General features: G+C 39.6%; 1 protein-coding gene across 5 annotated transcripts in view; it reads right to left on the reverse strand.

Annotated features, from left to right (window-relative positions):
• The window catches only part of Acn (Acinus), a 333,736-nt gene that overhangs the window by 14,776 nt on the left and 303,003 nt on the right, over positions 1 to 15,957 (reverse strand). For all 5 annotated transcript variants that reach the window (XR_010860744.2, XM_067151131.2, XM_067151132.2 and 2 more), the window contains 2 exons: positions 5,050 to 5,218; positions 4,858 to 4,970 (listed from right to left, as the gene is read on the reverse strand). Coding sequence is in view for 4 of the 5 variants with exons in the window: in XM_067151131.2 (XP_067007232.2) it covers positions 4,858 to 4,970; positions 5,050 to 5,218 (282 nt within the window). In the remaining variant the exon portion in view is untranslated. The remainder of the gene's footprint in view (positions 1 to 4,857; positions 4,971 to 5,049; positions 5,219 to 15,957) is intronic.

The following is a 15,957-nucleotide window of genomic DNA, read 5'->3' on the forward strand; positions in this document are numbered from 1 at the left end:
GAATGTCTAAGGGTTGTGTGTACTAATTTGAATATGTACTTACTGTTGTTGGTGTGGCTGAGATGTGTTTGATATGCGAGGTTGTTGTGTACTGCTTCGTGTTCTTCTTGGGCTCATACTAGCTGCTGTGAGGGGAAGCGAAGGAGGGGTAGAGAGAGTTGCTGTTGAGGGGGTAGGGGTGGAGTTGGGTGTGTTGTTAGATGTTTTCCTGTCGCGTTCTGTTTATCGATTATCTTAAGGTAAGAGTTTTTTAGGGCGGGGATAACTGTATTGAAGATGGTGTTAGTTTTTTCTGTGATTTCATTTATGTTGTAATTTGGATTGGTATACTAATCTAGAGTAATGTAAAATTCTTCTGTTATGTTGAGCAGGGGGCCTTTGGGGTTTATGTTCAGGATTTGCATGTTGTTATCGATGTTTGTGAAACTGTGTTTATGTATTGAGGAAAAATGATTGTGTTTTACTGCGTTTATGTATTCATTATATCGGGTTAGGAAGTTTCTACCGGTGCGTCCGACATAGCTTGTCTCACAGTTATTGCATTTGATATGGTATACCCTTGACTAGTTGTATTTGTTGTTGCTGTTGATTGTCCTGACGTTGTGTATGATGTTGGTACTGTTGTGTGTAGTTCTAAATGCTATTCTTAGGTTATGTTTTTTTAAAATGTTAGTTATGGGGTATATGTGTACATTATTGGAGGTGAATAGTGCATACTCTTTCGTGGATTCGTCTGCTTTTGTTAGTTTGGTTTTGGATTGGAATTTTATTTTGTGAATGATTTTGTTGATCATTTCTTTCTTGTATCCATTGTTTTTAGCCATGTCGTGAATTAGTTTTAATTCTTTGTTTAGATCTTCTTTTGTTAACGGTAGTAAGCTGCTCTTTTGTGTGTGTTGGGGTGAACGGAATCTATTTTAATTGTATTTGAGGTATGCGTGGGTTTTCTGTATATTCTGTAAGAAAGGTGGTCTTCATATCTAGTTATCGTTATGTCCAAGTAGTTTAGATTGCGATTGTTTTCGGTTTCCACGGTAAATTTTATATGGGAGTCTATTGTGTTGAGTTTATCTAATATATCAGTTTCATTTGTGGATCTATTGTCGATGATGACGAAAATATCATCAGCAAATCTACACCAAAAAAAGATATTGTCTATTTTATTAATTGATGTGTGCTCTAAATAGTCAATGTAAATTTCGGCGAGTATTCCAGAAGCGGGAGATCCCATCGGTAATCCTTGTTGCTGATAAATAGTATCATGAAATTTAAAGTAGTTGTTACTAATGGCAAAATTAAGTAATTTAATGAACTCTTCTATTTCTAAAGTGCTTAGAGTGCTGTGACTTTTAAAATTAGATTCAATGATTTCTATTGTTCATTTTGTGGGAATGTTCGGGTACATGTTTATTATGTCAAATGATGCGAGAATATGATATGGTTCAATCTTTAATCCTTTCGTTCTATTACAAAAATCTATTGAATTCCGTACTGTTTTATTAGCTGAGAATACGTAGGGCTTTTTGAGGAATCTTTCAATAAATTGCGAGAGTTTATAGGTTGGGCTTGCTCTGTAGTTAATAATAGGTCTCATTGCTCTTTGTGTATTTTGGGATAAGTTTTAGCAGTTGGTATTTGAGGATTCATTACTATAAGTTTAAAGGATTCTATTTCAGTTAAAAGAAAGTGTGTATTTTTTAATAAGGCTTTGAAGTTTCTTTGTATGTTATTAGTCGGATCTTCACGTTTGATAAGGAAAGTGTTATCTTGAAAACATTCTTTAGTTTTCGATATGTATTGGTCTTTGTCGATAATGACTGTGGTATTGCCTTTGTCGGCTTTCGTTATAAGTAAATTATTCTGTTTTATTTTATCTTTGAGTTTGTTTATGTGTGTTTTATTGGTTGAGTTATTGTTTTGGAAGTTACTGTGAATTTTGTCGATATATTGTGGGAGCCTTTTTTTAATATCATATCTGACTTCATCTCGTAGCTCGTGTGGGATTTTCTGTATGACGTTTTCTATTTCAGTGATAGTGGTTGTAATGTTCTGGAAAGGTTGATGTGTTACCCCAATTGTGCTTGGGTCCCTTGCTCAAGATAACAGTTTCCATTTCATTGAAAGTCGTATTTGTAAGATTTTTTATGGGTGGGTGGAATTTGTGTTCAGTGATTTCGTTGGGAAGGGTTGGAGAATTCATGTTCAGAATTTTGGTTTTTGGGTTTGGTTTGGATGGTTGTTTAAGTGCTTCTAATTTCTTATTTAGTGTATTCTGTTTGTTAGTGGCTAAGTTTTTTATTTTTTCTGTCGTGATCTGCTGAAAACCATCCCAGTAGTTGTGTGGAAACTCATTAGATGCCTTTAAATGTATTCGGTATAGTTTGTTGTTGAGATGTTGTTTTTTACGGTATAAAAACTTTATTTCTTCTTTCAGCCAGATTTTTTTTTTTGGTGTATTACGAGTTTGTATGGTATGCCTGTGTTTATTATTATATTTTCTCAAGAATTTAGGTGTTAAGTCATTTTTTAGACATTCCTTCAGAAAAGCAATGCTCTTAACCGCATTCGTTAGTTTGATCTTTTAAGTTTCGATATCTATATGCGTTCCGTTTTGCCTGGTTGGCTACGGTATCGTAATCTATGATCTTCATTTCCGTATTGACGAACTACACAATTAGAAATAGGAAAGGACCTCCACCTATCAATACCTGCCTACCACACTTATGCTACAGGACCGGTTTCGACCCTTTACGTAAGGTCATAACAATTTACCATGGAAACCGTAGTTTTAAGTAGAGATGTTTTATCAACTAATTTTAAGACCTTAAACATACTATTTTAGACATACAATGCATTGTTGTACTTAGTGACATATATGCCAGTTCACGTTACGACATGCCCCATTTGGATGTGACCTAATGTTTATTATCGTATGGCATTCCTTTGACAATACTATCTTAATCATAGCTTCATCACATAGATATGTATGCATGGTTCAGCTGAAGATGACCTTATGTAACGGGTCGAAACTGGTCCTGTAGCATAATAAGTGTGGTAGGCAGGTATGGATAGGTGGAAGTCCTTTCCTATTTCTAATTGTAAAATGTTTAAACAAATTGAGAACCCTGCCAGTTGTGAAGTGAGGGCCGTGATTAAATTTCTTAATGCACGAAACATTCGACCTTGTGATATTCATCGCCAAATAACGGAGGTGTATGGAGACAATGTGATGGACGAGTCACCTGTTCGGCGCTGGTGTCGCAACTTCAATCTGGGGAGGAGGAATACACATGACGAGGAGCGTTCAGGTAGACCATCTGTCATTACAGACCAACTGCTGAGCACAGCAGATGAATGCGCGAGGAACGATCGGCGTGTCACAATTCATGAACTCCGTGAACATTTTCCTAATGTATTTCGAACAATTGTTCATGAAATTGTCAAAGACCATCTACATTATTCAAAAATCTGTGCAAGGTGGGTCCCTCGCATGCTTACAGAGGATCACAAAACCAAGAGTATGGCTGCACCACTGACGTTTCTGGGACGTTATTCCGATGAAGGAGAGTCTTTCATGATTCGCATCATTACTGGGGACGAAAGATGGATTTGTTATGCAACACCTGAGAGTAAATGACAGTCAATGGAGTGGCATCATTTTCATTCACCAACCAAACCGAAAAAATTCAAGACAATTCTGTCCACCAGGAAACTCATGCCAACCATTTTCTGGGATTGCCGAGGTGTACTGCTCATTGATTTTATGGCCTGTGAAGACACAATTAATGTTAATGTGTATTGTGAAACATTAAAGAAATTACAGCGGGCAATACAAAATCGACGGCGAGGTCTATTGTCTACAGGCGTCATTCTCCTTCATGACAATGAAGGAGAATGCAGCCGTGATAACACAACAACTTATGCAGCAATTCAAGTGGGAAACCTTCGACCATCCCCCGTATAGCCCAGACTTGGCACCTTCGGATTTTCATCTCTTTACGAAGCTTAAAGACTTTCTGGTGGGAAAAAAAATTGACAGCGATGAAGAACTTAAACGAGCCGTGACTATTTCAATACGCTGGCGGCGGACTAAGACGCTGGAATACAAAAACTCGTCCCACGTTATGACAAATGCCTAAATCTGCTTGGAGATTATGTGGAGAAGTAGTGTAAAGTATGCTCTTTCCAATAAAAATTTGTTTATTTGTTAATATTTACTCCTGTGTCTTTATTGCGCAAACGGGTACCACTTTCCGGATGGCCTTCGTTAAAAGAAAGGACAAAAGAGGAATTACAATGATTAAATCTCAAGTTGCCAAAGGAAAGGTGCCAAAACAAGCAAGCTTTAACTTTTAAATGATATTGTGAACGTAGCTATGGAACCTCCAGTTTTATGTGGAATATGAACCCAAAGGACGAGACTTTTCATTTCCAAAATTTCACATGAATTGGCTTGGATTCAAACTACTGATGATGTCTCTCAGCTGTTACATGCCTTAAGAAAAACGATAAGAAATGAGAATTAGAAAAATATAACTTCAACAAGAACAGATAAATTTCTGATATGGAAGATCGATGGAATCCCTCTTCATTACAAGGTAATTTATTGTTCTAGAAAAGACTTATGATAGTGCTGACATGTAATGATGATGATAATAATAATAATAATAATAATAATAATAATAATAATAATATTGGTGTTTACATCCCACTAACTACTTTTAACGGTATATTGGGTCTGAAGGGCTCCATTCAGAATCTGAGAAATCATTAAAATCCTCATGGGTTAACTATGTAAATCACGTTACGAACATTTTCTTTATAACCTTAAATAATGTAATTAGCATATGCCTTTACCTGTTCAGCCGTGAGAGGAAGCCAATAAATACATGGAGTGGTCTTTGTTTTTCTGAATAGATCATCTAGGAGCTTTGCAGGAGCATCTTCTTCTTTCTTTTTAGATTTTCGAGCTGGAACACAATCCCGATAAGAATACAAATCTATCACAATATTAGCAAAAAAATATAAAAATATTCAAAGATCCTTTACCTGTCACTTCAGTCAAGGACGGGCTTCTGCTACGGTGATTTTTCTCTTTGCGCATTTTTCGTTCCCGCTCTCTACTTCTGTCAGCTTCATACCTCAAATCTCTTTCTCTTTCATTAGGAGATATTTGGCCAATTTTACCAAGGTCCCATTCACGTACGGAAGCTGATAGCTGTAATTAAAAGCAAACAACATATTTCTTTTATGATGAATGGAAGGAATCTAATGTCACAACATTGGCTAGGAAGTAGAGTTACCAGCATCCATAGCATTCATTAAGCTATATGTGCTCCCCAGGTGCACCTAATTAGATGATAGCAATCGAAAGCTGCCATTTTGCCCTTCAGAACCTGGCATTCAGGCCACACAAAAGCATATGAAGCTGCACCATTGAAACATGTATATAACGTATACATGTGAATAATATACCCGCATATCTTTTTCAAAATTTGGCATTATTTGCAACATGGTTGGACAGTGCTCCTGATATGCAGAAATCTGGAACTTGATATTTTTTCCACTCACTCTGTTAGTAACTGTTATTGCCACAAGTGAAAAGTATGTCGCTTATATATTGTGGCATTTGTGTGGTGCCAGTGTTAATAGTAGTATGTATTCATGATGGCTGGTCGTGGCCAAAGAAAAGCTCCATATTATTGAAGAGGTGGAGGAAACTGGCAACTGCGATGCGTGAAGATAGTACAATGTGGACGAGAGTTGAAGTATGTAACTGGAGGAAAAATAATGCTTGTCTTGAAAAGACAAATTGTAACCACCATGCATTTTTTGGACAAAAAAGTAAAGTTTGCAGAAATCAAAACAGGATATGTCAATATGTAACAGAAAAGAGGCAGTTTAGATGTAGGTCATGAGTGAAATATGTTCATGAAAGCTGTAGCAATAGCCAGAGAGTTAAAAGTTATGGTTTGTAATGCTAGCCGTGGATGGCTCGTGTGTTTCTGAACTACGGTAAATAACTTCAGTTATCATAGCAAAATCAGTATTGCACACTTTTCAGCCAATTATGAAGAAAAGATTGTGAATTTCCACAATTTTTTATTGGTTGGCACCAGAGAAATCCGTATTTACTCTCACAAATTGGTAAAGTAGACCAGCCGCAAAAATATTTTGAGGTGCCGCTGTACTATCACACAATCAGTTGCTTAATAATTTTGTAATTTACTGCACTGTAGTATACATGGTTTTCAATGCAAATAGGCCTATTTAACAAAGCTATTTAAAACCTTAAAAAAAAAAATCCCTACCTAAAATTAGGGTGTAAGGATTATTCATGTATATAACATATTTACACGAAGAATCCCCACATATAAAAAAAATCGAAGTAAGAAATTGGGGTTCAGGATTTATTTCTGTTAAGGTTGGCAACACGTTCCTGGCTCACCTAGTTTGGATGGCAGACGAAGCACACAAATTTATGCCTATTGGTAAAATCAAGTGCCCCGAAGTGCGGCAGATATGAGAATGGATAAAACGTGCTTGGGATTCCATTCCTCTGCAACTGGTGGAGAAGAGTTTCAAGAAATGTGGGCTCTCTAATTTACTGGATGGAACCGAGGATGATGTGCCGTGGGAGAACGATGGTGACAACAAGGAAGACTGTGATTCTGCCAGTGATGACGAATGCTACGAACATTACGGTTTTTCTAGTGCAGGATGCTGGACGCTGCTGCTACAATCGTAGCATATTGAGTTTACTAATTTTTGCTTTATGTGACTCCTGCACTTCGCTAATTCATGTATTGTTTATAATTTTTATTTGCTGAGTTATGTACTATTTATAAATTTTATTTGCTAATTTATGTACTGTTTATATTTTTTTATTTAAGCCTTCATAACTTGTCAAAAAGCCACACTTTCCAACCAGACAATAAAATACGTGTAAACAAAAACCACATGATTTCAACAGCTTCACACTACCTTTGTCAGCACAGTAAATAGTACATTTCTAAATTTTGTATGATTGTAATGAGTAGTTTATGAAAGTTTAAAGTATGAAGTATTGAGTGCGAAATTAATACTGGGTCTACTGTTCTACGTTTCTAGTGAATATCTTAAGTATCCAATATTTGCTTGCGGAAATCCCCTACTTATCTGCTAGCTGTAGCAGCTGCGGAGATCACAAACGCACGACCTTGATTCGGTTCGCTTCAATGTTTATGCATGGAGCAGTTCCTGCGTGTGTAAAACATAAAGAAAGGGAAACCTCTGAAAAGGAGAGAGAAGACTGTTAATATAGCGGCGTGCATGCCAGTGGTTACAAGTGTTCTCCTTGCATTAATACTATAGTTTTGTTGGTAACAAGTGTCGTGACGTACTCGAAAAGTGTTAACAGTACATTCAGATAAGTCTTGCGGTGATTTGAAGAAGATTCATCTATTGGAAAACCTGTTTGTAAGTGAGAAATGTTCTTTTAAGTGTCTCACTTAGTATGGCAGTGAAAGCCTCGGGCTGCTGGCAGTAGGGCGGCCGCGTCGTGATGGGGAGAGCAGAGTTGGCAGACTTCCTGTCCCTGGGCAGCCACTGTGGTGCCTAACTCTCCCATTAACTGGAGACACTGAACTGAACCCCGGACCTCAGCAGTGTACAATATGTGAAAGCAGTGGATGTCGTAATCAACTATTTGTGAACTGTAACAGTTGTTCGCCAAGTCGTCACAGGACATGTGCTAAAGTTTCAACTTTGGAATATAGGAAATTAAAGAAGGGGACTTGTTAGCAATGTGAAATGCTGCCACTAAAAAACTCTTTCTTTTCCAATACTAGTGACTCTGAATATAGCTACAACTGTAAATACGTTAATAATAATAATCTAAATCTCTTAGCGTTTAACGCACGTGGCACTTTGCGCCCAGATAGAAAAGAATAATTATCGCTTCATTCTCAAGCTTAAATCCCACTATAGTATTAATGAAACATGGCTTTCAGACACAATTAATGACTCAGTAGTGCTACCAGATTATTTAATCCTGTTCCGTAAGGACCGAATCTTAATCATAGGAGGCGGAGTTCTTACTGGTGCAAAACCAGAGTGTAATCCAACAAGATGTCCTAAGTTGGAGACGACTGCTGAAGCCATGTTAGTAGGAATGGCGTGTGGTAGAAATACATTTCTTATTGGATCAGTATATTGTGCTCTGAAGTCCTCACAAACAATGAACAATGCCTTGCTCTCATCTCTGGACTGTGTACAACAAATACAGAATAATTATGATGCAATTTATATTGCCGGTGACTTCAATCTAGAAATTACTTTGTCTATAAATGCCTCCCCAGTGCCAAACAATCCTCTTGCTACTAGTTTTTTCTTCACCTTCTATGAATTTTTTCTCCATCAGTTAGTGTTTGAAGCAACTCTTATTATTCAAAATTCCCATTCCACGCTAGATCTGTTACTTACTAATTCCCCATCATCCGTCCAGTCCATGGACATAATACCTGGATTTTGTGATCACCAAGCTAAGCTATAATTAAAACTTTGACCTATAGAAAACCCTCCCCAAAACTCCGCTCCAGAAAAATATAATATAATTTTTCCCGCACCAACTGGAATGATCCTTCCTCTGTTCTATCACAAAATCTTCCTATTCCCCTCACATCCTTCACCGGCAATATACATATTAATGAAATCTGGAAAAAAATATTTTTCGAATGTGTCGATCAAGTGGTGCCAAAAGTTTCCAACTCTAATAATACCAAAATAGTTGGTCCGTTATTGGTAAAATGCCATGGATCACTAACGAGATAACATCAGGTATTCAAAAGAGAAATGATTTACACAGGCAACGGAAGGAAAATACAATGACAGTAGGTGGGAGGAGTACAGACTAGCTAGGAACAAAATCAAATCCTTAATCCGTGATGCGTACAGTTCATATATCCACAGCCTTAGATCCCACAGTAAAGAGCTATGGGCTTTCATAAGAAACAAAAGCAGTAACAGTACTCCATCAGTCTTCAAGTACAACAGACTATCAGTTTCCTCTCCCCAAGAAATAGCAGACACATTTAACAGTAAATTTAAAAATAACTTCACCACGGCTCACAAGGACGAAGACATGTTCACTAAAAGGACAACCCTTCCCTCTCCGCCCCTAACTAGCCTCTACTTCACTGCTGACAAGGTCGTAGGAAGTCTTCGGAGGACTTGACCCCACGAAGCGAACGGCCCAGATAACGTGCCGGCCAGAATTCTCCACCACTGTGCAAATGCATGTGTACCTCCTCTTTGTGCAATATTTAACATTTCAATGAATAGTGGGACTGTGCCAGATGAAAATGTAGAAAACTATCGCCCAGTCTCTATTACATCTGGTTTATGTAAATGCATGGAATGCCTAATTGTTAAAAATGTACTGGATTTTCTGAATGAGAGAAACCTGTTGAATAACAACCAACATGGATTCCTCCCTGGAAAATCCTGTACTACACTTTTAACAACAGTAATTGATGAGTGGCAACATTCCCTGGACCTATCTAACACCTCCTAAGTGGACTGCGTAACTCTCGACTGGAGTAAGGGCTTTGATCATGTAACTCATCAACAACTGTAGTTAAAACTTAACAAATATGGCATTCAAGGTATTTTGAACGTAAATTCACTCACTTGATTAAATAACAATATTTATTACATTTACGACACTTTTATAACACATTATAATACATAATACTGCGTATTGATGGGCAGATGCCCTCGATAACAGTCAGTCACATGTTCCCGTCTCCTCACGCACGAGGCACCCAAGCATAACAGTCTCTCATCCCCTTCCATCCACACCACTTCCGGCTGGGTGCTGAAGGGTGCTGCTATCTGTCCTAGGAAGTGGTAGCGAGCAACTAGGTGGTCTAGCCATAGCTAGGCCAGAACATGCTCCCCACCGTTGAATCACCACGATTCAACCGAATTAAATTGCCTGATATGCCCTCATGAGAGTTCAGTTCAAATATCACACAGAGTTCATGTACAGTAACCAAAATGAGTTGATCATTCAACAAAATATACATATAAACATAGGCAAAACAGAATCATAAGCAACAAAATATTTACACACTGTTAACAGAAGGTACTAAGTAGGTTGACTGTGTCCTCATCCATTATTATGCAGTATGAATTAAGCACACTATAAGTTCTCAGTTCAAATCACACACACAACACCATAATTACACTCTGAAATGAACAAGAAAAAAATATTCACATGAAACACATTATGTTTTAGCCACAACAATCCTGTTTAGTTCTCAATAGGTAATGGAATTAACTTGTTAACAGGTCGTTTAAAAAGACCACTGGTTGTTCTGATGGTAGCCACTCGTGCAAGTCCATCCTTCCCAGGGTGAACAGTCTCCACCACAGCCAACTTCCAACAGAGAGGAGGAAGATTGTCCTCCTTCAGAAGAACAACTGTTCCAGTAGCTAGGTTCTTGGGACAGGTCCATTTTTTCCTCTGCTGCAGTGAGTTCAGGTAATCGGCAGACCACCTGTTCTACAACTGCTGCTGCATTGACTGGATACGCTGCCATCGAGACAATCTGTTGATGGGCAGGTCAGTAATGTCAGGCTCAGGGATGGTTATAAGGGGGGCACCAATTAGGAAGTGAGCAGGTGATAAATAATTAAGGTCACTGGGGTCATTAGATAAGGCAGATAGGGGGCGAGAATTAAGACAGGCTTCTATCTGTGCAGTAAGGGTACATAGCTCCTCAAATGTCAGTAGTGCATTACCCGCAACTCTTCTCAAGTGGTACTTCATGGACTTGACAGCTGCTTCCCACAGTCCGCCAAAGTGTGGAGAGCTGGGAGGTATAAAGTGCCACGTGATGCCTTCCATCGCTAATGAATTCCTTATTTCTTCACAAAAGCTGGTTGAAAGGAATAGTTTTTGGAGATCCTGCATTCTTCTATTGGCACCAATGAAGTTAGTCTCATTATCACTATAGATGATGGAGCATTTCCCACGTCGAGCTATGAATCTCCTCAGGGCTGCCATAAAGGCATCAGTAGAGAGATCACTCACCACCTCCAGGTGAAGAGCCTTGGTAGCCAGACAGGTGAACAACGCAATGTAGCTCTTCGTTGTCTGTTTGCTCCTCACATTTCCCCTCTTGACGAAGAAAGGACCAGCATAATCAGTTCCTACATTAAGAAATGGGCGACTCTGTTGCACTCTGGTCACAGGGAGCTGTCCCATCAGCTGTTCAGCTGTTGACGCCTTGAATCTAAAACAGGTCAGGCACTTGTGGATGACTCTTCGAACAACTGCCCTAGCAGTGGGAATCCAGAATCTTTCTCTTAATGATACAATTACTAATTGAGCACCTGCATGTAAAAGCCTAATGTGTTCTGCCATCACAACAAGGTTTGTGAGAGCATGCTGGGGAGGAAGGATAAGCTGGTGCTTAGTGTCCTAAGGTAGTTTTGAATTTACTAGTCTTCCTCCTACCCTTAGCATTCCCTTATCGTCTAAGAAAGGATGTAAATCTGCAATTTTACTCTTCCTTGAAATGCAGCACTTAGGGTTGAGACTGGCTATCTCTTGAGCGTAACACACTTGTTGTGTAATTTTGATACAGGAGTGCAAGGCCATCTGCAGCTCTTATGTACTTAATATCCCTAACCTCTTGTCTTGAGGATTGGCACTATTGTGAATAAATCGCCAACAATATGCAGTAACTCGAGTCAGTCGGGACAGTGGCGAGTACTTCAGCATAAGTTCATCCCAGTTTGTACCTATCAACATAACTACAGGAAGTGTGCTTCGTGACTCAGGTGGTTCCTCTTCTGCATGGGCTGAGCTTGTGTCTGGCCATGATTCAGTGGGCTCAGTTAACCAGGATGGTCCGTGCCACCACAGGTTCATACCTCGTAGTTGTTCTGGAGCAACACCTCTGGATATTAAATCTGCTGGATTACAACTGGTAGGAACATGTCTCCATTCAGCCTTGTGAGTGTATTCTTGAATTGAAGAGACTCGGTTGGCCACAAATGTTTTCCAGCGAGTAGCAGGAGATGCGATCCAGGCTAAGACAATGGTGGAGTCCGTCCATAGGTACAGCTTGCTGACTGGAAGAGACAAAGCTGGAAGGGTCTTGTGGAGTAGTCGGGCAAGTAGTAGCGCTCCACACAGTTCAAGTCTTGGTAGTGTCAGTTTCTTCACCGGTGCTACTCTGGATTTAGAACATAATAATCTGACACAGGTCTGTCTCCCTTTGTCAACAGACCGTACATAAAGAAAAGCTCCATAAGCTTGTTCTGAAGCATCAGAAAAACCATGAATTTGTATATCAACAGGAGGTCCCTTACATGTGACTAACCGCTCAATATAAAATTCTCTTACTGCCTGTGGCTTAAAGTGAAGTTCTTCCCATTCTCTGACTAGTTGAGATGGTAGTCTGTCATCCCAGTTCAGATTGACTAGCCAAAGTTTCTGCATAAAAACCTTGTAAGAAATTACCAAAGGGCTGACCAACCCAAGTGGATCAAATATTGATGCAATAACATCAACTGTTACATGAGAGTCAGCATGATAGGGACTGTCTGAATACAGATTGCCACAAATGAGAAAATGATCAGTAACTGGATGCCATAATAGGCCTAAAGATTTCACGCTAGTGCCTTCATCAAGACTTAAAGGCAGCTGGGTTTCCTTGTCCTCTTCTGAAACTGCTTCTAGTAATGCTGGGTGGTTTGAACACCATTTCCTGAGGTGAAATCCTCCACTCTCTAGTAAATTAATAATTTCAGGCTGCAACTGAAGAGCATCCTGGATATCGTCACAGCCGCTTAATAAATCGTCAACATAAAAATCTCTGCGAACAACTTGTGCTGCTCTGAGGAACCTCGATTCTTCATCTTCAGCAAGTTGCTGCAGGCATCTGGTAGCTAGGAAGGGTGCTGATGCTGTACCATATGTTACAGTTGTCAGTTCATAGTGAGAGGGTGGGTCCCTAGGTGATTCCCTCCAGATAATCCGCTGAAGTTTCCTATCATCTGCATGAACCATGACTTGCCGATACATTTTAGCAATATCTGCGGTGAAGGCAAAGGTATGCATTCTGAATCTTAGAATGATAGAGTAAAGATCCTGTTGTATTGTCGTTCCAACCATTAATATGTCATTCAATGAAATATTGTTAGAAGTTTTAGAAGATGCATCAAATACAACCCTAGTTTTGGTAGTCGAGCTACTAAGCTTAAAAACTGGATGATGGGGTAGATAATAGCTTCCACCTTCATTCCCTGACCGAGTAGATGTATCCACCTTAACCATATGCCCCATTGCCTCATACTCGTGAAGAAAATTAGAGTACTCATGCTTAAGTGAGGGCTGCCTGCTGAAACGCCATTCTAATTGAGTTAGTCTTGACATGGCATGATTGAAGGAGTTTCCCAGAAACTCAGGTTTCTGCTTGAGGGGTAAGCGAACTATGAATCTACCTGTAGCATCCCTAGTAGTATTCTCTGTAAAGTGTTTTTCGGTGGCTCTCTCTTCTCTTGTCATGACTCGTGACGTAAGCTCTTCTATTTCCCAGAACTGTTGTAGTTGGGTGTCTAACCTGTCCTCTGACTTCAAGAAACATGTAGTTAGAGTAGGATTTTTCTCTTCCCTACGATGGTAGTGTCCAGCAATAATCCATCCTAGTTCAGTGTCTTGAAGGATAGGATAATCTGGTGATCGAGTTCTGCGCCCAGGTTTCAGTAATGAAAAGAAATGTTCTGCACCTATTAACAATTCAATGTCACCTGGCTGGAAGAACTTGGGGTCAGCGAGCTTCAAGTCAGTGGGCAAGTTCCAGTGCTCATGCTGAATGTAGCTACTGGGCATGTTACCTGTGATACGTGGAAAGACAGAGCAAGTCATACTCACAGTGAAGTTACTTACAGTGGATTGCAATTCTAACTGAACGCTGTACCTTGATTGAGAAATGGAATCATTTATGCCGCTGATTGGTATGGGATTCTTCATTTTCTTAAGGCCTAATCGTTGTGCTAGACTTTCAGTGCAAAGATTAACCTGGCTGCCACTGTCAAGAAGTGCCCGGCAGACCTGCATTTGCCCCCTAGAATCTAGTACCTTGACCATGGAAGTGGACAGCAGAAACCCTACAGGGTCTTTTGTATTGCAGTATGTGTGAGAGGAGTTGGATGCAGTTTGATGGGCTGTACCTCCCTCTCTACCTGATGGATTATGTAATGAGGTGTGATGCTTCCTACTACATAACTTACAACCACGTGATTTGCACTGTTTGGCAGAATGCTCTGTACGCAAACAGTTAAAACATAAATCCATTTCCTTAACCCTTCTTTGTCTATCTTCCACACTGAGAGCTGCAAACTCTTCACATTTAAATATCGGGTGATTACCATGACAGCAGGGACACTTTGTGAGACTGGTAGTGGTGTAAGTGTAACGTGGTTGAGTATCCCCTTGAGGTTTAGGCTTATTTCTGTCAGCTTGTTGTCTGTGCGATGGTGCAGTGTGCTGTGAGCTAGGCAAGTTCTCCAGAGCTTGCCGTTTGTGCTCAACAAATGACAGCAAGTCATCAAGTGATGGAACCCGAGTGTCTGCTTGTGATAATTCCCAGTCTCGTCTAGTACAAGCATCAAGTCCTTGAGCATACAGTTGAGTCAAAATAACTTCATGCAGTGGAATGTTAAGTTCTAGGGCCTTGAGTGCATTCAAATGACTATTAAAAGTGTTAGAGTACCTTAACAGTTCTGTGGCTGTTTCACTGGAGACTGATTTTAAAGTTAAGAGTGCCTTAACATGAGTAGCTGCTATTAGTTTTTTGTTCTCAAATCTGTCCTTCAACATTTTCCACGCTACCTCATAATTTGCCTCTGTGATGGGTAAATTTTGAATTAATTGGCTGGCTGGGCCCTTGAGAACAGATGCTAAGTAGTGAAATTTCTGGACACTTGGCAGATTATTGTTGTTATGAATCATAACTTGTAAACTGTCTGCGAATGAGAGCCAGTTTTCGTATTTTCCATCGAAATGTGGAATGTTAATAGCCGGTAACTTTAAACTCGCGACATTGCTGACCTGAGTTCTTCCTCAATCTACCGTGTCGCGTGATGCCTCTTCAAGGTTCGCTATTATTTTACTCATTTCGCCCTTTACCTTGTAGTACTTGGTTTCGAATTCGGCACGCGCCTGATCATGAGCTTGCTCGTTTTCAGCGTCTCCTAATTCTAATTCTGACTGCACGTCATCAAACTTCGACATTAATGCACTCATGTCTTCGTATCACAGTTTAATTTCATGCAAATTTGAACGTTGTTGAACGATGAAATTCTCAACGAAAGTTTACGAGCGGGTAAGTTGCACTTTAAATCGTGACCTCTGCTTAAGAAGCTTTTGCCTTGTTGAGGATTCCATGATGGAGGGGGTAAGACAATAACAAGGAGAAAAGGAGAGCCTTAAATGAATAGTACTGACCTGCCTTCTCAGTTTAGTTTACCTCTGGTGCTGGAACATCGAACCTGGGACTGCCAGATTATGTCATTGAAGTGAACTTCCAAGTATTTCCATGTTACTGTAGAAACTGGTGGATATCGAAGAGATTGTGTTGAGTAAGATAGTTGGTAAAGTGCTTGTGAACTATGAATTCTAATGCTTTTGACAATGTGCATAAGATGCTAATCGGCTGATAGTCGTAGACGTCCTTTGCCAGTCTTATTCTCAGAAGCGGGCAAACTATGGCCGTTTTCCATATTGCAACATACATGGTAAAATTAACTAAACAATTAACTTGAGTGCTCACGACAACAGCAAGTGTTATTTACTCACCCCAAATGGAAGATAGCTTATTCCTGGAATATCAAGACAGTAGCTAGCCAAGGCCAACGTTTAAGACTTCCTGTGTTTGCTTCAATTTGAATATGGCAACACCC

Source organism: Anabrus simplex, chromosome 7 (genome assembly GCF_040414725.1).
Source record: "Anabrus simplex isolate iqAnaSimp1 chromosome 7, ASM4041472v1, whole genome shotgun sequence".
Lineage (NCBI taxonomy): Eukaryota > Metazoa > Arthropoda > Insecta > Orthoptera > Tettigoniidae > Anabrus > Anabrus simplex.